We start from the raw sequence: 26,373 nt of genomic DNA, 5'->3' as shown, positions 1-26,373 counted from the left end.
ACCTCTTTTTGAGGGAAAAACTTGAGAAAATGTTTGCACCTCGAGAGATTTGATCCCTCTCTGGTGCTTGATAGATCTGGAGTTAAGATGGATCTACACTAATTTGATTAATTGTGCCAAGAGGCCCTTTACAACCCAATATGGGGGAGATGTCCATGTTACCTTTAAAAAATAATAAAATAATACTTACATGAGCAATAGAAAAAACAATTAATGTCAACCATAATATGTAATTTCTTTATTACTTAGGATGAAGTTGACAAAAAATAATACTATTGATATTACATGATGTGTGATTTATTCTATGTTCAGTTATATGTAATATGTACAACAAAAAAGATTTTACTGTCAATCATAAGTAAGATATTTCAATGTCCATATTAAACAAGTGTTGCAGGGCAACTTAGCCCCTATCACTCAAGTTTGAAATCATGTTATGCTAAAAATTGCATAAAAAATTATAAAAGCTAAATTAATAATAGTCAATAGGTAAATAAAATCCTAAAGACTTGCTTTGGGAGGAACAATAAAACATAGATAATGGTGGGAGGTAACTCTTAGTAGGTATATTTATTTAAATCTTATTCCTATTCATTTTTTATGCTAAGACTTCCTTAAATTATAGTGGAAAGTAATGATGGTAAATATGTTATTTACCTAAATAATAGCTATTTTCAATGGTTTTATTTTTGGATGGTTTTCTTACAAAGCTTAAGTATTTTATTTTTGGATGGTTTTCTTGGAAATCTTAAGTATGAGATATCTAAAACTCATGCATGAATATTACAACAATATCCATAAATTAGGGATATGTGTGTGCGTGTATATATATAAACAGAGAGAGGAATTAGATTTGCATCTTTAGAGATTTGATCCCTCTAGATGTTTGGTGGAGCGAGAGTTATATGGATCTATACTGGTAATAAATAATAATTATAATTATTTTTTTAAATTTGACTATATATATTTTGTTTGTTTGTTTTTTTCTTAGTCGAAAATAACATCATCTTTCATTAAAATAAAGGTGATTACAATAACTTGTTTCTGATTTACTTCCTTCTAAAAAAAACATTTCTGTCACATATTTATCATTGTACTCAATTAAAACTTAAGAAAAATTCTACTTACCTATCATATTCTCGATATCTACCTATGGTTCCACTTTGAAAATCTATTAGCATACCCCCTTTGATTATTTCTAAAATGTCTCTTTCCTAGCCTCAATAAGAACCACTTATACAAAATTGCTATGCTACAGGATCTCTATAGTTCCTTCATTTATTACTAAACCCTATTGATAAGCATGAAAGTGAGTCAAGCTTGTTTCTGTTGCAATTCCCCTTTTTGATAACATGTTTGCAACCCCATTTTGTTCACGATACACATGCCTATATGTAATCTGACGAAATGTTTGCTCCAGAATCCACATACGCCTTATCCACGCAGAAATATTAATAGGATTGAATTGAGAGGATCCATGTACCCATTCTATGCCACTTTTTGAGTCCCTGAACATCTTTATAATCTCAATACCCAACCATTTTGCACATAGAAGTGTCCCCCATAGTGAAATAAATTCTGCCCAACTGTTCATGCCTCTTCTTCCTTCCCACAAAAAGTGATAAAACATACCAGGTTCCATTACAATATAAGCCCCACATCCACATTTCGTATGTACACACGCCCCATCAAAGAAACCGGTTGGGATTTCACTCCAAATATCGGTATACTCAATGGTACCTCTATGGCCTTTTCTAATAATTGATCCAATCTCCCCGAAGTATGCAACAATGTTAATTATTGTTGTCCCGATGTCTAGTTCTTGTTGTTCAAAAAGTTTTTTGTTTCTGCATCTCCATATCCCTTAGAATATATAGAATGGTAAAGTGGAGTGTTGCTTAAGTGTTATGAACCAAGAAGATAGACATCCCTCAATCGATCCCCGTTGCCACCTGACTTTGATGTTGAGTAGTGATATTACTCCATCCCAGATAGCAGTTGCAAATGGACATTTTATAAATAGATGAAGAGTGTCCTCCATCGCTGCCCAACATAGGGAACAAATGCCTGGTCCTTGTTGTCCTCTATGTATTAATATGTCCCAAGTGAGCACTATGTTGTGGAGAACTAGCCAATTAAAACATTTCAACTTCATGGGTATGTCCCAATACCATATTTTTTGGAACCACTGGATCCTTTCATCAAATGTATCTATAAGAAATCTGGAATATATATCCTTGAAAACAATCTGTTCCTTTTTAAGTGTGCCTACCCAACACAATTTATCCTCTACGTCAGATAGAAAAGCTCCAGTCTAATTTAAACATTGGGTTTAATCCTTCCATTCTATACCCCATCTCCATGACAACCCCATAGAAACCGTATTTTGTCACGTGAAAGTACCCAAGTTGTTGTTTAGTTTAGCCGCCACTTGCCAGGTATGAGTAATACCCATCTGGGATAAATGATATATCAGAGGGGAAAAACGTGAATGGTGACCGTCCATACCCTTGATAATGTCCAAACCCACCTGAATCTGACAACCATCGCCAATCTCCCATCTCATTCCAACAAAGAGCCACTGTTTAGTTTTCATCATACTACGCCAAATGTATGACGTACCCTTATGCTCCTTAGCCCCTTCTCTAATCCACTGCATGGTATCAATATGACAAAGGTATTTCCTTTTCATGATATTTTGCCAAATACCTGTGCCATATAATGCCCTCCAAAAAGATTTTGTGACCAATGAAATATTAAAGCGCTCTATGTCCAATATACCCCAACCTCCACTCCGAACGGGTCATGCAATGGAGGACAAACAAACCAGGTGGTATTTCCTTCCTATACTTTTACCCACCCATAGAAATCTAGCCGAAATTTTATCGATCTTATGTATTATTTCCTTTGGCAGTAAATACAAATGCATCCAGTAGACTGAAAAATTATGTAGGACATATTTGATAAGGGTGAGTCTACCCCCTAGGGAAAGCCACTTATTTTGCCAAAATAGTTTTTTCTTCTAAAATTTTCTTAACAACCAATCCCAATCTTTATTTCCATATTTATTTGGTTTCAATGTATATCCAAGGTAATTGAATCCCTCATCTATTTGTATCTTTTCAATTTCAAACATGTGGCAAATATCCATAATAAACACTGCAACCTATGAATTTGTAATGAGGATTGATTTACCTTTGTTCATGTATAAGCCTGTAGCCTTACCAAATGCATTTAATATCTCATAAATCTGACTCCATTCTTCAATGTTATTCACTCCACCCAACAACAGATCATCCATGAACATTGAGTGGGTAATATATATATCCTCTAATACGTCGACCCCTTTAACCAAACCCCTATTCCTTGCTTTCAAGAATTTCCAACTCAATTTGTCCATAATAATTATGAACAATAATGGTGATAAGGCACATCTCTGTCGCAACCCCCTTGAGGAGTTGAAGAAGGTGGTAGGTAGACATTGATGATGATAGAAAAATTGGTAGTCGCAACACATGCCATAATCCATCGTATATTCCGATGGCTGATGCCAATCTTATATAGTGCCAATTGCAAGAACTCTCATCTATGCAATCATATGCCTTATTAATATCGATCTTTATAAGACTAGCATTTATTTTTTGGGTCTTGATGGAATGAAGGCATTCTTCAATGATTGCAACCACGTCCTGTATCAATCACTGGTCCAAAAATCCAAACTACTATGGAGAAATGTGTTTGGATAAGGAAGATTTCATTTTGTTTGCAATGAAATCTTCCTTATCCAAACACATTTCTCCATAATTTTGTTTGCACTTGCGACAATAAGACAAAAGTGCGAACGACACTTGCAAATGCAAAAGACATCGAGAGTGACACATACCAGAGTGAATATAACATGAAAATGACACTTATTAAAGTAAAAACAAGAAAAAGCAATAGTCGTAAAAATGAAAGCAACACTTGCGAAAGCAAAGGTACACAAAATCAACAGTTGGAAAACCCCATCGAAATAGAAGTACAATCACAACCAAAAGTGAGAGATTGTAAATGAAAGTGCACACTGACTGTGGACATAAGTTATACATTGCACATGCAGTGTCTTGATGAATTGTGTTATGCATGTTCAAGCTTGCATAAAAGAATGCACTCATGAACTTATTACATACTTAACATGTGTGAGTAAGTCACTCCGACACTTAGAAACTGAGAAGAAGATTTAAACACTTAGCGTAACATCAATCGATCATGAAGCGACTATGGAGCTACATATTGTTAGATCCTCAGTAGGCTCCAAAATTCATGTGTAGGAAAATTTTTGGAGGTCGTTGATCACAACATCAACAAAACTCAATATCAAATACTGATAATTGTTCCCTCTTAACATCTATTTCAAGTGCGCATTAGTTGAAATTATCGAACTCGATTTCGATGCAGACATTTTGCAATCTATCGTACTTCAAACCTTCAGCAACACACTTAGACTTCATTATGAGATTCGATGTGGGTGCTTGGAGTTATGATGACTGGGAATAGATTTTATCAGGTTGAAATATGATATTAAAGGTGAAACCGTGCAATTTTATGATTTTTGTTGGTTTGCAAAAAAAATCCATATTATTCATATGAACATTTATTAATGCGTAACTCTCATTTGATATAAGATTAATGATTCATGTAATTAATAATGCATTTTCTTATTTATACTATCCCAAAAGGGTAAGGTTATTTTTTGTTCATTTTACTAACAATGGTGCTTTTAGCAATGCAAGAATATAATTTTTGTTTATTCATTATATTGACAATGGTTATAATCTGTGGTTGTTTGATACGTATAGTTTTTGTTAAGTAAGCTTAATGATTACAATCTTTGATTATTTTGTTAAGTAAGTTTTTCGATTGTATTACTATATAGCCGTGGATGGTAGCTTTGAATGACACATGTAAGTTCTCAGTTGTATTGATATGTAACCTTGGATGGAAATCTTGAATGACCTAAATCACATCAATGTTTTAATTATAGAAATTCACAAAAAATTAAAATTTGGCCTACTTTTCTTTTTTGATTTGTTTGATTCAACGTTTGCAAAATTTAGGCAATCCAGTGTATCATATATCCTTCTTATTTCTGCCAACAATTTTTTTGTCTTATAGAAAACGAAGAACCAATCCTTTCTATGACATAGTCTTTTTTAACATTAGTTTATTTGCTCAAGAAATGTCAAAATTATTTTTTTATGAGCATGTCACAAATCATTATCCCAAAGACACATAAATGTGTTTATAATTTTTTAAGCAATTAGGTAATGATCACAATCAATATTAAGTTATATATAAAATGTTTTACCTACAAATGTAATTGATCTAAAGTTTAATGTAAAGGAGTTTTCACAAACATTAACAATTAAATAAATTAAAATGAAAAAATTATGCATACATAAATATTATAATGTTTAAGGATTTATTAAAGGGTCTTTTTTCGGGACCATTTTTCTAGTTAATTTTAATCAAAATCCGACATAGATTTTTAAAAACTTGAGTTTAAATTGTTTAATTTGCATAATTCAAGTTCCTAGGTGAATCCATTTATGCATTCAAAAATGTATTTTAAACAACAAAAAACCTTGAAAGTGTATTGCCCAATTTTGGAGAATTTGGGGAAAAAACTATTTCGGCTATAAGTTAGAGTATACCTTTATTAAATATTTTCAAATTAAATCTATCAATGTAATTTTTATTATGGTTTAATATGAAGGATTTATGTATGAAATGAAATTAAAAAAATTAAAAATTAAAAATTAAAAAATTAAATTTTCAACTTCATTTAATATTATTTTCTGAACCATTTTTTTTTATAATAATTAACAAAATATTATTAATAAATTTAAAAAAAAGTCCACCAATAGCATAGTCTATTTTACAATGAAACTTTTCTCATTTCTATTCTTTAAAAAATAAAAAAATATAGATATCTCATTTCTATTTTTAAAAAAATAAAAAAATATAGATATCTCATTTCTATTTTTAAAAAAATAAAAAAATATAGATAACCTAGATTTAACATTTGAGATTCTTCATGGTATACATAATTTAATGGATGAATTGGAAAAAAAAAAATTTTCATTGCAAAATCTATGTAGTGTGTGGGGAACCTCCAAGCTTTAAAGAATTTACAAATTCTTAATGTTACACAAATATTTTAATGAGTGTATTTTTCAACCATAAATATATAATTATTTTTCCATAACTTTATATATATTTTAATAAAACAATACACAATTACTTTTATGTTTTCAATAATTTTTTTATATATTTCAAATCATAATATTTATTTAGAAAAATTGAGGAACCCAGAAATAACAAACTCAAGTTGCAGAGTCTTTGAAGCTATACACATCTGAATTAGACGATTAGCCCTTCTCTTTAAAAAAGAAGAAGGGGAAATTCACCAAAAAAATATTTGTGGAGACTGGAACTTACGACTCAGTAAAGGAATATGACCAAAAATAACCTCCGTGAAAACCTGACTTGATGACTTTGGAAAGAAAATCCCAAAAAAGAGCACCGCCGAAACTGGAAATGATCTGAGAAAGTTTGGGCGCTGAGATAGCATTGAGGTCACATTGAATGAGAATATGGTCGCAAATCCGCTGCATGGAACTCACAGTCGATAGGAGGATAAGTAAGAAAAAATTAACATAGAAGAATAACACATAGATATATTAGTGATTAAGAACTATAATTTCCTTATTTAAATTTATGAAAATGGATAGATTGTTTTATTTCATTAAATGGAAGTTGTGTTTTTACAGTGTTTCATCTATCAAATGTAATTTTTTTTTCCTGTTTTAATTTCTTACTCGATTTATGTTGCTTGTTTCAGTGTACTGATCCACTTTCTAAATATCAATACTACATGCTTTAGCCCCAAATTGCATAATTGCATTAATTAAATCCTTATGCTCATGATTAAGCTATTTAACCTATTATCATGCTTGTTATTAAGTTCATCTAACTTTTGAAGAGTTTTTGTGTTCTATTTGTCTCTACTCTCAATTCCATACACTAAAGCCACTTAACATGTCAATAGAAATCTATCATTCATGCATATATTTAGAGTCCCCATTTTTGGAATAATTAGGATTTTGAATAGTTCTTCATTAATGTATGCATTGGAGTTGTGATCACATTTTTCTTTTACATTATTATTTAAATCCTTCACCTCTCCCTTGACCTCAATTGAGAATAAAAAATGACAAGCCTCTAAATTGTTTAAGCAAGAATATATTTCTTCTTTCCTTTATTCCTACCCCTCTTACCCTCAACATTGATTACATTTACAACCATTTAGAATATCATATTTATTAGAGTATATGTACTTGCAACTAATGTGAGTGTTGAACACAACTCCTAAATAAATAAAAGAGATGAATTACACAATAACTCCTTAAATAATAAGATAATCTCCTCTTAATAATTCAATATATCCAAATCACTTCTCTCTCTTTCTCTATATATATCTACACATTACTCTATATATATCTACACATTACACATATGACCTATCATTTAAATCCATACACACTTCTTTATATATATATATCATTTTTATTAAACACATCATTATTATATATACATTTAAATTTACATATGCCCTTTATGAAATTTTCTTACCCTGCTCATTACCATTTTTCATACATATACTTCATTACCAAAATTATGCTTTTTATAAAACATAGAAACATATAGAAACATAGAAACTTAAAATAGTGTGCATTTTTCACACTTCATTACCAAAATTATACAGTTGATAAAACATAAATTATACAGTTGATTAAACATAGAAACTTAAAATTGCACACGATTAAGCTTTCTCAACATATGGAAAAGGAAAAGAAATATGTAGAAAGTCTAAGATCCATTGTCAAGCGAGGTTCAAATGAAGTCATTCTAGTACTTAGGTCTTGAATGAGTTGCTACATAATAGACCTATCCATTTTTTAAATTGTGAAAAAGGAAAACTGGTTCTCAGATTTGGTTCATTGAATTTAATATAAGTTTGTAATGAAAATTTTAATCTGTTTACATTTTTCACTTTTAATATGTTTTAGTAATAAAATATGTTATAAAAATGGATCAATATGTTATAAAAATGGATCAAAGTTATTTATTGAGTTGGGAAAATAATTTTAAAGATTTTATTACACAATTTCATAAACATAAACTTGAAAGCTATAATGATTTTTCCATTTTTGAAGATAGGTTATTATAATTTATCTATTTGAGAAGGTATTTGGAGACATTTATTAGGGGATTTTGACATTTTTAAAATAAAATAAGTTTGAAGTTTAAGTATTTATTAGATACATATTTTTGTATATGGTATTTATATTATAAAGAAATAACTTAAAAATATAATAACAATTATAAAAAAATAACTGAAAAATAAAATAAAAATTTGTTTTTTTTCTTAAACTTACAAATTAATAATTTTAATTTTATAGTTTTATAATTTTGAAAATTTTAAATTTTACAATTCATTTATTATTTTATACACCACATTGTATACTTAAATCAATAAATATTTTTTTAATAAAGTAAGCATAGTACATATTTTTGATATTTTATTTTATACATTACATTGCATACTTAAATCAATAAATAAAATAAAGTAAGCATAGTACATATTCTTGATATTTGAGTAATTAATTTTTTTTTTTTTTTTACAAATTTAAAAAAATAATAACTCTTATTTACTACTTTAAATATTATTTTATAATTTTGATATTTTAAATTTTACAATTCACTTAATGTTTTAAACATCATAATGTATGCTTAATCAATATGTGAAACAAAGAAAAATAAAATAAAAATAAAAATAAACATTTCTCAAAAATACATCACAACTTATGTTTAAATCAATATGTGAAATAAAGAAAAATAAAATAAAAATAAACATCTCTCAAAAATTTAGATTTAGACCATGATTTTTAAATTTGAATATATATGTTTATAGGGGTAGAATAGATAGTGATCCGGTGTATTGTTAAGTCACTCTTATGACATGAAGATCAACAAACATTCATGTTAAGAGGTGTATTGTTAAGTCACTCTTATGACATGAAGATCAACAAACATTCATGTTAAGAGCTGGGCTAGTGTGACCCAAACCATATACAATCCCAAGTGATTTTGATAACTTACATATCCTTAGATGACGATTTCTCAAATTACCAATAAAACTTAATGTAATCTCAGAAAAATAAATATAAACACTATACTTAAAATAACTAAACATAAAAATAATTTTATATAAAATAAAAACAATTACCCAATTTTAAATAGATTTAAAACCTGCTTTCTTTACATGATCTGATTTACCTCAAATTTTCTAAACAAATCCAGATAAATCAAAATCAACTGAAACAAAACATATATAAATGAAAAAACAGACAAAACATGTGCGAAGATAATCAGTATCGATTTCTCGATAAGCTCAATTAAATAAACACCAACCCATTTACATTTACGGGACATTCAACATATGAAAACACTCGCAGCCAAAGACAAACATTGGTAACCTAATCGAAAGAAACCTATCATGGTCGGTATATATATATTATATATCTTTACAGCTTTTGATGATACGTTAATACATTATCATATAAAAACTTCTGCGAAGAACTGATAACACATGCCAGGTGTTATATATAAAAGTTAGATAGAAGGATATGTTAATATTCTATTATATAAAAAAACTTTGCCTATGGAATTGATAAAACCCATGAAATCATCGTTGGTTGTATTATAAAAAAGAAAGGGTGGATTTTGGAAATATCTTAAAATTTGTACTTGCAACAACTCATTTGACTTTTGTCAATCGGATTAATAATATTTCCAAAATCTAATAGCAAAAGCTACCTTTTATAGCATGGTAAGAAGTATATATATATATATGTTATAAAAAACATGGTAAATGTTTTCCACAATTCTTTACAAGAAAGAAAATACACATTTTCATTTTTTTCAATGGTTATTGTTGAAGATAATGGAGAATATCTTAAAATAGGTAGAGTTGGTTCACGTAGCCTCAGGATAGGAATTAGTTTCTATTTCTTAGGATGTTGTTCTAACTTCCCTAAATCCATGTATTCTATTTAATGTGTAATGTTGATGAACAATGTAGAGCGTTCTGCAGAGCCATACTCTCCTAGTTCAGACTCTCTTTCATAGAGCTGACCAGTGGGTTTTATTTTCATTAATACAAACATTGCCATTTTTATCATGGTATTAGAGCATCAGGGCTGAGGAACCTGTACGCTGGTTGGTGGGTGGTTCTTTGAACCGAAATCGTTCCAAGTTTTGAGTGGATAGTCGCGACGATATTTATTTTTTGATCGTCGCAGTTTTCCAGTGTACAGCTGTGACAATCTCTGAAAATTGGTGTATTTCTGCGACTGTCTCGGATATTGGGCATATATCTACGACTAGTCTCAGAAAATTGGTGTATTTCTGCAACGGTCTCGGATATTGGGGTATATCTGCGACGATCGTGTAAATCAAAGAAATTGCAAAGGGAGCCAAGAACAAGGCTGTAGCTGTCAGAGAAGCTGAGTGGGGAAGCCAAGAACAAGGCTGTAGCTGACAACAGGAGGTTGTCTGGAGGCTGAGAAGAAAGCCACAGAGATCTGCGCGTGTTGCGAGATCAAACAACAGTGATCTGTCTCTGTCACAGATCTGGGGTAAATTTAACATCTTTTACCTATCGATTTTTTTTCTTCTTCTAAATCGCCAAGATGAATAACAATATTTTTGAAGCATGCATGAACGAGCATAAAAAGCTCGATGGTTCCAATCATGCAAATTGGAAGTTTAAGATGCAGACTCTGTTAGAAGCACAGAGTGCTTGGATGATTGTGAATGGAGATGAGCCGAGGCCTGCGGCTGGATCAACGATAGTCTCAGATTGGGAGAAACGAGAAAGCAGAGCATGGACAATGTTAAAGATGCCAGTGAAAGATTGTATTATACCACAGATTAGAGAAGGTAAGTCAATGAACGAGATCTAGGGAATTCTGAAGGAGTTGTATGAGATCAGGAATTCAAATCGTCTTCTGTTCCTTAAGAGTAAGATCCTATCCATGAAGATGGAGGAGAATGAAACGGTTACTTCATTTGTAGCAAGGATCAAGGATCTAAAAACCAAATTATCAGATATTGGTCATACAATGGACGATATAGATCTTGTGACCATTACAATGAATGGTGTCACTGATGATTAGCAGATGTTCATCACCAGGATTAATGCTAGAGGAGAGATCCCGCATTTTGAAGAGCTGACAGGTATACTGATGCAGGAAGAAGATAGGAGATTGACTCTGAAGCCCAGAGTGCCGATCTTGCATTGGTGGCAAGGAAGAACTTCTACAAAGGGAAAGGAGGTCCACAACAGCAAAACAGAGCAAGTTCACATAAACGGCCAAATTTGACCCAAGGTATGCATCCGAATAAAAACTACTTTGAAACTAAATGTTTTTATTGCGGAAAATTGGGTCATATTGCTAGGGAATGTAGGAAAAAGAAGTATCATGAAGAACAACAGAAGCTAAAGAGACATGTAGGTCATCTCGCGAATGGTGATCAAGTGCAGAATTTGAGGTTGTTCATGGCAGATCGTGATGAAAATGTTGATGCAGACATCTGGTATGTAGATTCAGGAGCATCAACACATATGATAGGGAATAAGCACTAGTTGGAGGATTTTAAAGAGATCAATGAAGGCGCACAGATTTACCTAGGAGATGACATAAGTCATCAAATCAAAGGATGTGGGAAAGTTTCTGTCATTCTACCTAATGGTAATATCAAACAAATTTATAATGTTATGTATGTGCCTGGCATAACAAAGAACTTGATTTCTGTATCAATGATTACATATCAAAATTTGAAAGTTGAATTTTTAAAATCTAAATGTTACATTATGGATCTGCTAGATGGAATGAAGACAATTGCTACAAGAATCTGAATAGGAGGACTGTACAAGTTGGATGTGAGACCTGCACCAGTTCAAGCATTGACAGCAGCGAGCTTGAATACAGAAGAGCTTTGGCACCAGAGATTCAGCCACATCAATTACAATGATTTGCTGTTACTACAGAGGAAAGAAATGGTAAGAGATCTTCCTATGCTAAAGCAAGTACATAATGATTGTGATGCTTGTACTTTAGGAAAAATGCATAGAGAAGAATTCCCTGTTAGAGTAGAAAAGAAATAGAGGGATATACTGGAGTTAGTGCACACAGACCTTTGTGGTCCCATGCAGACAAAATCATTAGGAGGTGCAGTGTATTTCCTACTGTTTATTGATGACTGTACGAAGTTTTCTTGGGTGTATTTCTTAAGTAAGAAGAGTCATACATTCGAATACTTTAAGCAGTTTAAAAATATGATTGAAAGACAAACAGGGAAACAGATAAAAATTCTTCGTTCTAATCAAGGGGGAGAATACACGAAAGATGAGTTGATCAGGTATTGTAAAGATCATGGAATTTTGCAGCAGTTTACAGTACCCCATACTCCACAGCAGAATGGAGTAACAGAAAGGAAGAATAGAACTCTGGTGGAATGTGCGAGAAGTATGCTGAAAGGTAAGAATCTTTCAAATGGTTTTTGGGCTAAAGCAGTGAGTACTGTGGTTTATTTAAAAAATAGGAGTCCTACAAGAAGTCTTGAGTTTAAAACTCCTTTTGAAGCTTTGTATGGATATAAGCCTGTAGTAAAACACTTAAGAATATTTGGATGTAAAGCATTTGCCCACATACCCAAGGAATATAGAAAGAAATTAGACTCAAAAGCCATCAGATGCACTTTTATAGGGTATTGTTCGTCATATAAAGCATACAGATTATTTAATCCCTCTACTCACAAGATCTTTGTTAGTAGAGATGTTAAATTCCATGAGCAGGATAGTGAAGAAACTGATGAGCACTATGATGGATGGGACATTCCGTACTTTGAAGAAGAGGATGCAGAGAACAATCAGGATCAACAGCAAACAAAGGCAGAGGATGAACAACAACAGCAACAACAACAACAATAGCGACAACAACAACAACAGGAAGAAATAAGGTTTGAAACCACCACCCCACCACTCAGGAGATCTGATCTGAAATCACCCCTAGGTGACCTCAGGAATTTAATGAAGGTATTACAGACTCATGTGCTGGTGATGTGCCTATGTTATTTTAAGCAATAGATCAATGAGATTGCGAAATACACATGCAATTGGAAAACAATAAGAGAAACACAACAAGCAAAGACAAAAACACAACAATTTAATAAGGAGTTCACCCAATCCTCCTGGGCTATGTCTCCTGGTCCAACTTTCAGTGGTGGCCTTATTTTATTGTGTCTTTAAGCAGAGTTTTTACAATGAGGAGCTCAATTTGAGTCTCCTGTAACAGATGATGCTTAGTAGGGCGGTACTCGGATTCCCGAAGCCACTAGAGTACACAGACTCCCCCTTACCAAGTCTCGACCTCAACTGGTCTTGATGGGATGAGTCCAATTTGGTACTCAGTTCCCGACAGATATCCTCACAGGAATTGCTTGAACCTCTCAAGCCTTCTCGGTTCTGTCTGCTCGATGCTACCTTAGCTGTGCAGGTCAGCTTGACTTCTCTGTTCTTTGCTTCTCTGTCTTAGTTCTTTGCTCTTTGTCTGTTCGTGGCTTAAAGCCAATATATCCATTGATTGTTTACTTCCTCTTCCGTCTCTTCGGATCGCCTGCCGTTGTCCACTTGGAATTCCCTGCTTCTATGTCATCACCACTGTGTAATGTTTAACAGGGAGGTGGCCACTTGTCCCCTCACAAACTAAGCGCCAGCTCTTCCTCGAACGGTTTGTTATTTCGGTTACTTTATGAAATGATTCATCCGCCAACTCAACGGTCAAATCAAACTTCAAATTTTTATATGCCTCAGCTTATTCTTCTGCCAAATTCGGTCTCCCATCGGGTGCAATCTCCGGCGTTAGCTCTGGAGCCCCCAGATCCTACGGTTTTCGCTTTTATCGCATGGTTGACTTGCTCGAATGTTAGCCTGCGATGAGAGCGGTTTTCTCTCTTATCCACCGGACACACATCATTCAATGTATGAAATCGCTTGGTCTTCGGCCAAACCCGCTTACCACTTGAAACGCCTCCGATATTCCGCCGGTTTTGGAGCGCGGGACCCGCCTGTCGTTTTAGTGCTTTTCCCACGGTTTCTTGGTTTCCCTTGTGACCGAGCGCTTGGGGCTTTTACTTCTCGAGGGGTTTTGCTTAGCGATGCGCGATTGCACATCAGAAACAACCTTCGTTTCTGGGTTTGAGCCTCCCAACTGCCATTTTTGTGCCATGCACAGTCCCCATGGGCCAACGGTCAGTGCGCTTTGACCGAAGGTCCTCATTGCTCCATGCTGGTTGCAAATTACCATTATACAGAGGTTATTTCTGATAGCTGTATGATTTCTTGAAGTCTGTCATTCATTCTTAAGTTTTAACAGTCATGGAATTGTTTGAGGATCCAATTCGGATCAAGATCAGGTAGGAAAATTGAAATGCCTGCAAGATATAGGGTAAATGCATTTATAACTAGTATGATGAATGTTGTTGAACCATCTAGTTATAAAGAAGAAAATGAAAGTAATGAATGGAAAATAGCCATGGAACAAGAATATGATTCAATAATCAGAAACAACACTTGGGAATTTGTAGAACTCCCTAGAGGAAAACAGGTCATAGGTTGCAAATGGTTATATAAACCGAAAATTAATGCAGATGGAACTATAGAAAAACTAAAAGCTAGGTTGGTTACAAAGGGGTACACACAAAAATAAGGGTAGATTATGAAGAAACCTTTGCCCTTGTAGCTAAATTGAATAGCATCAGAATGTTAATTGCTTTAGCTACCAAGAAACATTGGATGATGCACCAACTAGATGTAAAGTCTGCATTTCTGAATGGAGAACTAAAAGAAGAGGTTTATTTAGAGCAACCAGAAGGGTTTGTCCAGAAGGGAAAAGAACATTTAGTTTGTAGGTTGAAGAAAGCACTCTATGGACTAAAACAAGCTCCTAGGTCATGGTATGAGAAAATTGATTCATTTTTTCTACAAGCTGGCTATAATAGAAGTAAGAATGACCCTAAACTTTACACCATGAAAGATGAACAAGGGTGCATAGTGCTGATTTCATTATATGTAGATGATTTAATAATTACAGGTGATGCTATATATCTGATTGATGAAATCAAGCAGCAGATATCACAGATGTTTGAGATGAAGCATCTCGGTGAACTCAGATACTATTTAGGTCTCGAAATCTAGAGAGATTCAGGTCAAACATTTCTGTCTCAGGCAAAGTATGTCAAAGGCCTATTAGTGAAGTTTAGAATGGATTAGTGTAAGTCTGCACTGGTACCATTGCAGCAGAACATAAAATTTCAGTGTGAGGATGGCTCAAAAGCGGCGGATGCAACACTTGACAGATAGTTGGTTGGGAGTCTAATCTACCTATCCACCACTAGACCTGATTTGGCTTATGCAGTCAGCGTGTTAAGCCAATTTATGTCTAAGCCACTTGAAAGCAATTGGAATGCAACGAATAATGTTTTTAGGTATCTACAAGGTACTGTAGATTATGGAATTATTTACACTGACTGTTCTGATGTTAGATTGGCAGGATTTGGAGATTCAGATTGGGCAGGAAATGTAGATGATCGCAGATCTATAACAGGTTATGCATTCAGTCTTGGATCCGGGGTGATCACTTGGAGGAGCAAGAAACAGAACGCAGTCTCCTTGTCCTCAGAAGAAGTAGAGTATCAAGCCATGTGTGCAGCAACGTATGAGGCGGTTTGGTTGCGGAGACTTCTCCACGATGTTGGGGAAGAGCAAGCAGTCGCAACAACAATCAGATGCGACAATCAAAGTTCAATCAAGCTGGTCAACAATCTAGTGTTTCATAAAAACACTAAACATATTGATACTCAATTCCATTTTGTTAGGGAGAAAGTGCAAGCTAAATAATTTCATTTGGAATATTGTAACACGTGATAATGTTGTGGACATTTTCACTAAGCCCCTTGTATAAGTAAAATTTCAAATGTTTAGGGAGATATTAGGCATATATGTGAACCCATTCTCCATTAAGGGGGAGTGTTGAAGATAATGGAGAATATCCTAGAATAGGTAGAGTTGGTTCACATAGCCTCAGGATAGGAGTTAGTTTCTATTTCTTAGGATGATGTTCTAACTTCTCTAAAACCATGTATTCTATTTAATGTGTAATGTGGATGAACAATGTAGAGCGTTTTGCAGAGCTAGACTCTCCTCGTTCAGACTCTCTTTCGTGGAGCTGACCAGTGGGTTTTATTTTCATTAATACAAACATTTCCATTTTTATCAGTTATCATCTTCTGATATGGCTCAATATTGAATTGCTCAATTTTAATGTTAGGCTAGAACCTGTTTTTCCAATGGAGTTATTAAAATGAGATTCATTCTCATATATGTGTATAATAAGATCTCAACAGTTGACTGTTCAGACCTAGAGTTCACACCTTGACAAGATTATCCTTAGTTTTTTCCCATAAAAAGGCAGCGGGATCCAGGAAGGGTATGTTTAACCTGGTTTTCCGTTGGGGACATTTGTTATCTGTTTGCAGAATAGATTGATATTTGAAGAAGGGTTGGTGAATCCCAACAAAGCTGAAGGCATGGCGATTCGATCAGGAGAGAGCAGGTCTGAGAAAGTCTTTTACGACCCATTTTACATAGCGGGAGGCGGTCCTCAGAGGAATAAGTGTGACGAGAGTCGTGGAAAGTTATTTGATGATTTCAGCGTGGCGACCCACGTTCACATCTTGAAGCCGCAGGAGGTATCTCTAAATGTCAGCAGCGTGCTTCAGAATAACGACATGAATTCACAAACGCGGAGTCGAGATTTGTTGGTTGAAAGGGATGAAGGAGACCATCGGCTTGACACACAACTTTAACGACTGCCTGCTTTGATCAACAGGATAGAGCAATCCACATTTTGGGATTTTGCAATCCATGGGGTTTAAATACCTATCACTGTATACATCTATATAATAAAGCAAAACCACTTTCACACCACACATCTGTATAATAAAGCCAGGTCTCTAGGTATATTTTGTAGAAGGGATACCTTTGTTTGCAAAGGTCGACATATCCTCGTCTGCAAAGGTTGGAATTTCAAAATAAAGAAGCCCCTCAAATTTAATGAGTATGTTACCCGTTTGAAAGGTTTTAACAAAGATTTATGATGGGTGCAAGAAATATTTTTGACTGTATTTGTATTGGATGGGTAAATCATTTCATCAAATTCCATCGTCTTCAATGGGAATATCTTTATGTGTTTTGTGCGGTTAATGTGATTGGTTATATATATATATATATATATATATATATATATATATATATATATATATATATATAATTTTTTCTAAAATAAAAATTATAAAGGAAATTGAATATGTATAAACAATGTTTTTAATATTATATTTAAAAATAATATTTATATTAATTTTGGATGGATGGTGATTGGGTGCTTTCTTAAGGCACTCTTTGATGTGAAGTCACTGGTTATATTGGACATGATGAAGATGTAATCATGTCAAATTTACAAACAAATTAAAAATTATTAATAACAAAAATAATTTTATTATTTATGATATATACAAATTTTTAAAAGTGTATTTGCTGGCTAAGAGTGTGCTTTTCTTAAATGTAAGGGAACAAATTAATGACAGTGAACTTACATTCGTTGATACCAATTAGTGATGGTTGTCCCAATTGCCATTTTGACAACTGAGTTATCGAGCCTAGAGGCTCATTTTACATCCTAGAATGAGGGGATGTGTAAGTATGTGCCTACGTCCATTCCCTTTTAAAATAAAAATAAAATTACATTCTGATCTGAATTTGAAACTACTTGTAAATTGTTTGCAAGGTATTCAATTCAGAATTATACATGTTTAAAAGATTTCCATGTCTTGCAGAAAGAAAACAAATGAAATTTTTAGTTGTTCATGATCCATTTAAGCATAGCAGATTTATTTCCTTTTACTGTTTAACACACTAAAACGAATTTGTTCTGCAAAATAATTCAACCACAGATGCAAAAGAAGTTGATAAAGCAGTTCACCCCTCCTGGGCTACGTCTGTTGGGTCCAAAGCTCCCAAATGGGCTTGTCCTTATTTTCATTAAATGCTCAAATTGAATATACAGCTGAATAGAAGCATCTACAGGTGAAATGGATGGTAAAAATAGATTCAAAACACTTGAATCCTTCAGGATTGACTATTGGATCACCTCCTATGGATACCTGCAACCCTATACAGTCTTCACAAAACTGGGCCCTAGTGGCTCCTAGAACTTTCACGGCTCCAAAACCTCTGCAAATGACCTTAGATGGCTATAAGACCTGCACCAATGGCTTCAGAAGGTCAAAAATACCCAAAATAAAAAAAAATTCGTCAAAACCGACTTTCCTAGCCAAAGTTATGGCCATTTAAAGTTTCTCCAGTTTGCCCCTAGAAAAACTCTAGCGAACTTTAGTTAACTTCAGATAGCTCCGCCAATTATGGCGGGTCCGCCAAATTTGGCGCCCCTGCCAAAATTCCGCCAACTTAACTGCAGTTACATTTAATGTTTGGGTGGTTGCCTCGGATTTCGTGCTGGCGGAATATTCCTTTTTTATTTTTTTTTGAAAAATTAAAATTTCTAATGTTATGGACAAATCCTTCTTTTTGCCATAACTTCCTCATACGACGACCGTTTTTCGAACCGTTTGCGGCGCCGGAATCGGGAAGATGAGAACTTTCTAGTCATTCAACTTTGAACTAGTTCTAAGCACTTTAAATTTTGAGCATTTTACGACACTTAGGACATGAGCACCTGATCACGCCTCCCCATTGGGAAGCTTTTGGACCCCAAAAGCCTTCAACTACATGTTAAAGAGGTGAGGGTACAACTCCCTCACTCTGTCCACCTCCATCCACTTTGCCTTGTTCGGTTTGCTGCCTTTGAAACCAACCCGAACATAATCTACACTGCCCCTCCTTGAAGTGCGTGTCCTTCTGTCAAGGATTGTATCTTCTTTCAGCTCATCTAAGAATTCTGGCGAGAAATCTTCTATAGATGGCAGCTGAACAACATTTTCATGATCAACAATCAAAGGAGGTTCATACAAACGTAAGTTCTCCACATTGACAACAGAATACATTTGCATGTAGGAAGGCAAATCTAATTGAAAAGCATTATTTTCAACCTTCTTGAGGATTTTGAATGGACCATAACGAATAGGCTTCAACTTTTTACCTTCTCCTTGCATCCTTTCCTTACTAATGTACAACCATACCTCATCTCCTTCTTGAAACTTGTGATCGACTCTATGCTTGTCGTGTCTTTCCTTGTACTTGCCTTGACTCTTCTCAAGCCGTTCTTGAATTTGCTGAATTATTTCAATGAATGAACGAGTTTTGTCAATGTCACTATGTCCCTCAATGGCAACATCTTTCTCAAGAATGAAATCAAGAGGTGATTTTGGCAAGTAACCAAAACAAGCTTCAAACGGTGAGGTGTTTGTGGAAGAGTGCTTGGCACGATTGTAAGCATGCTGTATGTAGTGCAAATGTTCATCCCAAAGCTTGGGATGCTTGCTGCAATAACCTCTCAAGAGGTGCACAATGGTTCTGTTCACAACTTCGGTTTGTCCATCTGTTTGTGGATGGAAAGCAATACTTTTCTTCAACTTTGTGTCCATCATCTCCCATAGGTTGGACCAAAATTCCCCACAAATCTGGAATCCCTGTCACTAATAATGGAAGTAGGCAAACCAAAGTGAATCCATACATGACGAAAAAATAATTCAGCAGTTTGTTCAGCAGTTATAGTTTTCTTACAAGGCATAAGTATACACATTTTGCTGAAACGATCAACTACTACATATAAATAATCATGCTGCTTTCGAGATTTTGGCAAACCTCCTACAAAATCCATAGAGATGCTCTCCCATGGTCTAGAAGGTACCGGCAAAGGAGTATACAAACCAAGCTTCCTGTTGCTAGGCTTGCTTGTAGCACATAATGAACAACCTCTTATGAACCTTGAAACAGAATCTACCATGCGAGGCCAATAGCAATACCTCTGTAGATGTGCAACTGTTTTGCTCACACCAAAATGGCCAGCAATAAGAGAAGAATGAGCTTCTCTTATGACATTTATCCTCTCCCCCTGTGGTATACACAACTTGCCCAAATGAAACAACAAATTGCTATGCATGTGATAATCATTTTCCTCTACATGATTTCCTTTACTCATGTTAGCATTTAAAGTCATCATCAGATGCATATTGTTCTATGTAACTATCATGTACAATGGAATCATTCTTAAGTCAAGTAACAACACCAATAATAGGCCTTGAAAGCATATCAACAACCTTATTCAAAGTACATTTCTGTTGTTGCCTCGAAAATCGTTGCAACAACATTGGGGATAACCACCCGGTCCGGACCTTAGTACAGCTCCTTTTCCGTTTGGAATAGTGGCTCCGACTGGGGGTAATGGGACCAGTTTCCCAAAAAGTAGATAAACGGGATGGATGATTTATAAAACTGAGCTAGCGATGGGCGAATAACTAAATCTATTGACAAAAATATAAAAGAACTATGATTTATCCTGGGAATCTATTTAGCTTTGAAGTGTAGCGTTTTATGGTCCGTGTCTAAAGACAAGCATATAGATGACTCTATCTATTAGACGCCGATGTTAATTCATTTAAGATTGCTGTGCCTAAATAGTTAAACAAAGCGATTAAAGCGATATTACTACACTTATCATTATATCATCGACACATGCATGATTGAAAGGAAAGCATACTATAAAACATCCAATAGTGGAAGGAATATGGAACTGCTGTTAAAACATATGCATGCAATCAATAATAGCAAAGACAATTAAATAACAATTCACATAACATGAATGAATTCAGACATAGATAGAAATACCATATGAGATGCTTTGACACTCCCAATATCAATCGCTACTTGTAGTTCCTCCTTTAACGCAGAAACATTTCCATACAAAGACAATAGTGCACAATTGCATAAAAAGCCTCCTTATCAAATTAAGAACGATTGGTCCAGTTTCATAAAAGAATATTGACTGAAGCACAATAGTGCAAACTTCAGTCTTTAAGTCTGGTAAAAAACTTTACGACCCTTTCCAAAACAATGAAAGGGTCTATAAATACTTAGTTAACCTATCTATCTATGAAACATAAATCCTACTTAATTGGTATCAATCAATCTTGATATGATTTTCTTCAGCGATATGGCAGTCGGTGGCATGATTCATCAGGTCGGCTGCTTGCCTTTATATCTGAGCTGGCTTATCGCAAGCATTGGCTCTACTTCAGGAGGTTTGTTGAGGCGCGAACTGAGCTGGGCAACATAGGTGGCATCTTGAATATCGGGAATCATATACCCGATCGAATCTGTTAAGCACTTTAGGGCGGCTCTCTGTGTATGCGGCTTTACCAGGAAGAACCAATACGTGTCCTAGGTTAAACTGTTAATCCCACTGATTAATCTCCCCCTATCCTGTAAATCAGGATAACATGATTGCTCCAATGTGTTTGTTGTTGTTAATTTTCCTGGTGTGCATTGGGAGATCATGTTTGATAAGTAGAGGGTATTATTAACCAGTTCAACTAGATTGCTGGAGGTTGATTTACATCTTGAAGCCGCCCTCTCTGCTTTCATCAACTGGGGCTGCCATTCTGTGAAGAGTATCTCTTTATGCGTTTCTAGGATCCTAGGCAAATTCGCCTCTTTTCCTTGATCAGAATCTTGCCATTCGATGAATGCAGTTAACGTTTCTTCGGCTTGATCCAATTCTGTTCTGGCTTTGTCTACTTGCTGACCAATAGATTCTGTTAATTCACACAGTGGCTCTGCCTCGGCTAATTGTTGACACAGAATCTTAATTTGAGATATTAATGCATTGTTTATTTGTAATGCTTCTGCTCTAAATTCGTCCACTCGTGGAGTGCCCTTTGATTTTTCGAGCTGTGATGACAATTGAGCAATTCGCTCATCTTTTGCTTTCATCATTTGCTCATTCGCCGCCTTTAATTGTGCCAATGCCCCTGATAGTTCCTTCTGCCTTTGGATTGCACTTTGGTCAATCCTTTGTTTTTCTGTCTGCAATTGTTGAGTCAGTTGACTGTTCATTTGCTGTTGTGCCAACAATTGCTGCTCTGCTTGCCCTGATTTCTGATTCGCTTCAGCTACCTGCGCCTGAAATGAGAAAATATCTTGATCCTTGGTTTTCAATAGCAGACTTACCTTCGATGCTTTATCAATAGTCGCTGCTGAGTAGGCTCCTGCATACTGTGATAATTTCGTAAGGTCATCGGAGGGGTCATGTTCTTCTTTCCAGACCACATTGCCTGTAACAGTTTGCTCTGGGAAAAGGGAAGGTTGATCAGTTCTTCTTCTTTTCCTTTGTCGTTTAACTACTGCCTTATGCCTTGGGCTGTAGAAGACATCCAGGGGAGGAATATCTTCTACCTGCAAAATGATCTGGTCAGAAGGGTCCTTTGGAATTACCTCTATCTCTTTAGAACTGGGTGGGCCGCTGGTTCCGCTAAGAACCTGTGGTGAAGTGATTTCTGGTGTATCAGCTACCTTGGAAGTGTCTGTGTCCTTTGAGCATTCCAAACCACTGATAATGGAATCGAATTGCTCCCATTCCTTAATCAATTTAGGGTCAATATGAGTGTCAATATTGACATCGATGGTGGTCTGCTTCTCCTTTTCAGTTTGGGGCTCTTTTCGGACTTTTTCCTGTTCTTTCTTCCGCTGACTCTCTTGCTCTTTCTTCAGGGTTTCCTCTTTTTCTCTTCTCTGCTTCTCCTCCTGTTCTTTCTTCTTATTTTCCTCCTGTGGCCTCTGTTGTTCTTTAGTTGTAACTGGAGGTTCCTTTGGTCGTTGCCGAACAGGCTCGCTTGATGATGTCGCCAGGGTTGTCGCTAGTAAATCTAGAGGTAGAGTTTGCAACCTCTATTCTCTTGGTTTATTAAACTCAGTCAACCCTTCATCATTATATCTCATTCTAGCGTGTTCTTTAGCCTGACCTATGGTTTCGGCTGCAACGAACAGGTCGTCAAACATGTCTTCTTTATGGTCAAATTTCGTTAATTTGGCCTGTTCTAATGCATTATAGGCAACTTTCCTTGGATCATAGTGCCTATTAGGAAGAGTCGCCAGAGTTAATGATTTCATCTTCGTGGCTTCCTTTTCAGCATGTTTGAGATCATGCAGAGTATAAACACCAATTCTCAAGGGAAAAGAGGGCCAGCCTTGCTTCTTATTCTTTTTGAGAGTCTGTGTAACACTCTCAGCTATAATTTGGTAGGCAATTTCTCTGGCCAATAATTTATCTGGTATGTACAAAGAGAGAACATGTGGTGCAGCTTGGCTGCCGAAAACTCTAACATAAGTGAATGTTTCCTCCCCAAACCAACTCCCTACCGCTGTTAAATCAAATGAAGCTTCATAGGAAATCTTGGGAATAGGTTTATCAAAAATAGAATAATAAATAGGCACCATAAAGGCATTGCAGACTTGGTACAGATGTTGCTTGTAAGAAGACTTCCACAATTTCTGATGGTATATGTGGATCGCCGTGGGGTCTTGTGGCGTCCACCTCCAGCCGAGAACGAGAAATTTAGAATTGAAACACAAAGTATCTAAAACATATGCACTGTAATAGAATGGGGGCATTTTCCTTTCAGTAACGACAGTCTTACTTCTAAACTCAAGCACAACTGTGGCCAATTTATCTGATAGAATAGTGGCCCAATCCATTATTTGACTGTTTACTGCCGCTTCCATTAAGGGAACCATTTCTATGGTGAAATTAGAGGAGTCATGTAATCCCCACAATCTACACATCATTATTCTGGCATAGCAATAAGGAGAAGCCAGGGAATCGACTGAGTACTTACCGGAAGACTCATGCTTGTGCTTCACTGGATTTTGCCTCCAGTCCCGGATGGGTTCGGATTCAACTTCGTTGTCGTTCGGGAATTTCTCCAGGAACGCCTTGTTATATATCTTCTCTGGCTTAGGCAAGTGGTACATTTGCCTTAAGTCCTCAGGTTTGAATGAACCGAAAATTCTCCCGTCTCTAGTGTTGAGGGTTCTATCCATAATCGAGATTTCTTCAATTGCCCAACGCACTACATCTGTGTATGGGAGAATTTGCTCCCTGGCTGCTATGCAGTGAAGGAAGGAGTCAGCCAAATCCTTGAGATTGTGTTCATATTTCCTTGTAGAATCAGCGGTAGCTTCTACTACTGTCGCTGTAGGTTCTTCACTCTCAATCAGGTTATAGGTGCCCTGCCAAGTAGTTCTGTTGAGACCTGAACATGTTGTATCCGAGATTAATCCCTTCTTCTTGTCCGTAAGAACTTGTCCTGCAGCTGGCGTAGAGGAAGCGCCTGCGGTTTTCTTTGATTTCTTTCCCATTTTGCTTGAGCTTTCTCCTTTGGATGAATTCTGCACAGAGGCGAAAATAAACGTAACACGGAGAATTGCAATGAAATCTTCAAAGTAATGAGCTATGGTGACTGATGCGTAACAAGGAATTAGCTCTTAAACATGGGCGCAGACACAATCCATGGGAGGATTTTGGGACTTATGACCATATTAATTGGCCGTTTAAAACCTGCCAAATCTTAAATGCCCATTATATCGTTATTCGACCGAATGACCCATTTAAGCGTGTTATCGGCGTTTTGGCGGTTGGGCGCAGGTGCATCATTGCTTAACAGATTAAGCTTTAAATATGATTTTATCAAAATATCCCTCCATTTAACGTCCTTTTTGAAAACTGTGCTTTATCGCATTCGGCGATCGGGGCAAACTAAAACTTTTGCATTGACATCATTCCAAACCTCTGATCGCCGATAGCGTTATTGCATTGTGTCGGGGTATTGAGATTATATGTAACATGTGGATAGCGCACCACCGATCGCCGATAGCGAAATCGCATCGCATCAGGGTGAATGGGCATAACAATGTGCATTGATAGTGTATCACCGATTGCCGATTGCGATATCGCATCGCATCGGGGGTATGACCTGGGGCGCCTTATTATTGTGCATAGGGTATCGCCGATCGCCGATTGCGCATCGCATCGGGGCTAATGGCATGGGGCGCTATAAAATGTTCATAAAGTATTGCGATGGCCGATAGCGATATCGCATCGGCGGAGACCAATGTGACACTTATGTATGTTCCTTATGTCATTGCGATATGCGATCTTGCGATCGCTTTATCGCAATGATAAAGGAATGTTTTATTTGATGGGTTTTTCAAAAGGTTTTATATAATGTTTTCGTTTAGTTGTCGGACCTTTTGAATAATACAAGGTTGATACCAATTAAACTCTAAGGGACCCATTTCATATGATAATTTTGGAAATATAATGTTATGAAATGGGGGGTTGTTGTGGAGCACAACAATTGGCGATTCGCTGGAAGAACCAGTTATCTCTGAAAGCATAGAAATACTTAAACTTTCTCAAAATAGAGTTCTAATCAAAGGGGAAAATTCTAATATAACTAGGTATATATGCATTCCGAGTAAAATAAAACTATTTTGCTAACTTCCTCTCTTTTTCAAGAAAATAATTACATTCTAAGTCTTAAATAGGCCTTTATTGGTTTATAATGATAAAATAGAAAACCTTTCCGAATCAGCTTTTATAGTAAACTCATCTGTCATAGGTAGAGCCTCTGCTGCCAGCAAACGTTCATAGTTTCGACAGGGATACCTTTTAACCATGTTATTGTCCATTGTTCCATCCAATTAAGAGTGTGATTAACAGAGTGAATTCAAAACATGTTTTCATATTTTGTATTTCATTTCCTTTTTCTGTTATTGAGAAGATAAAAAGCCATTGTCCTGGTTTGGTGGCCAGCTATTGACAATGCCACTCACTGGTAGTAATCTAACCGAACAAGCTGGCTCGTAATGAGACCCCTTGTCTTATAGTTGCTAAGCCATTACCCTGTTATGGTATGCAGTATTGGTAATGTCGGTTAAACTATTTCCCTATGAACATGGTAAGCAGGCTTGTAATAAGACCTCTTATCTTTTCTATCAAATATTTTAGAATTACACTCTGAGTAATCATAAACTTTAGTGAATGGGATGGACAATTTTCTCTTTAAGAGTAAATGGATGACAGGGTAAGAGTTGAAGATGCTGAAGTTGGATTAGCTTCTATCTTGATATTG

The 26,373-nt window shown here is 35.5% G+C and overlaps 1 protein-coding gene across 1 annotated transcript; it reads left to right on the top strand.

Moving 5' to 3' along the window:
* The first annotated feature begins 16,755 nt into the window (after positions 1–16,755).
* Positions 16,756–17,034, top strand: LOC149232926 (uncharacterized). The gene has a single exon (XM_089382044.1). It carries the CDS (start codon positions 16,756–16,758, stop codon positions 17,032–17,034), a length of 279 nt encoding a protein of 92 aa, XP_089238170.1.
* The last annotated feature ends 9,339 nt before the right edge of the window (positions 17,035–26,373 follow it).

The sequence above is a fragment of the Pinus tabuliformis genome, chromosome J (genome assembly GCF_031772625.1).
Source record: "Pinus tabuliformis cultivar Carrire ecotype Pingquan chromosome J, CPIR1, whole genome shotgun sequence".
Lineage (NCBI taxonomy): Eukaryota > Viridiplantae > Streptophyta > Pinopsida > Pinales > Pinaceae > Pinus > Pinus tabuliformis.
This window is presented reverse-complemented; position numbering and strand designations above follow the sequence as displayed.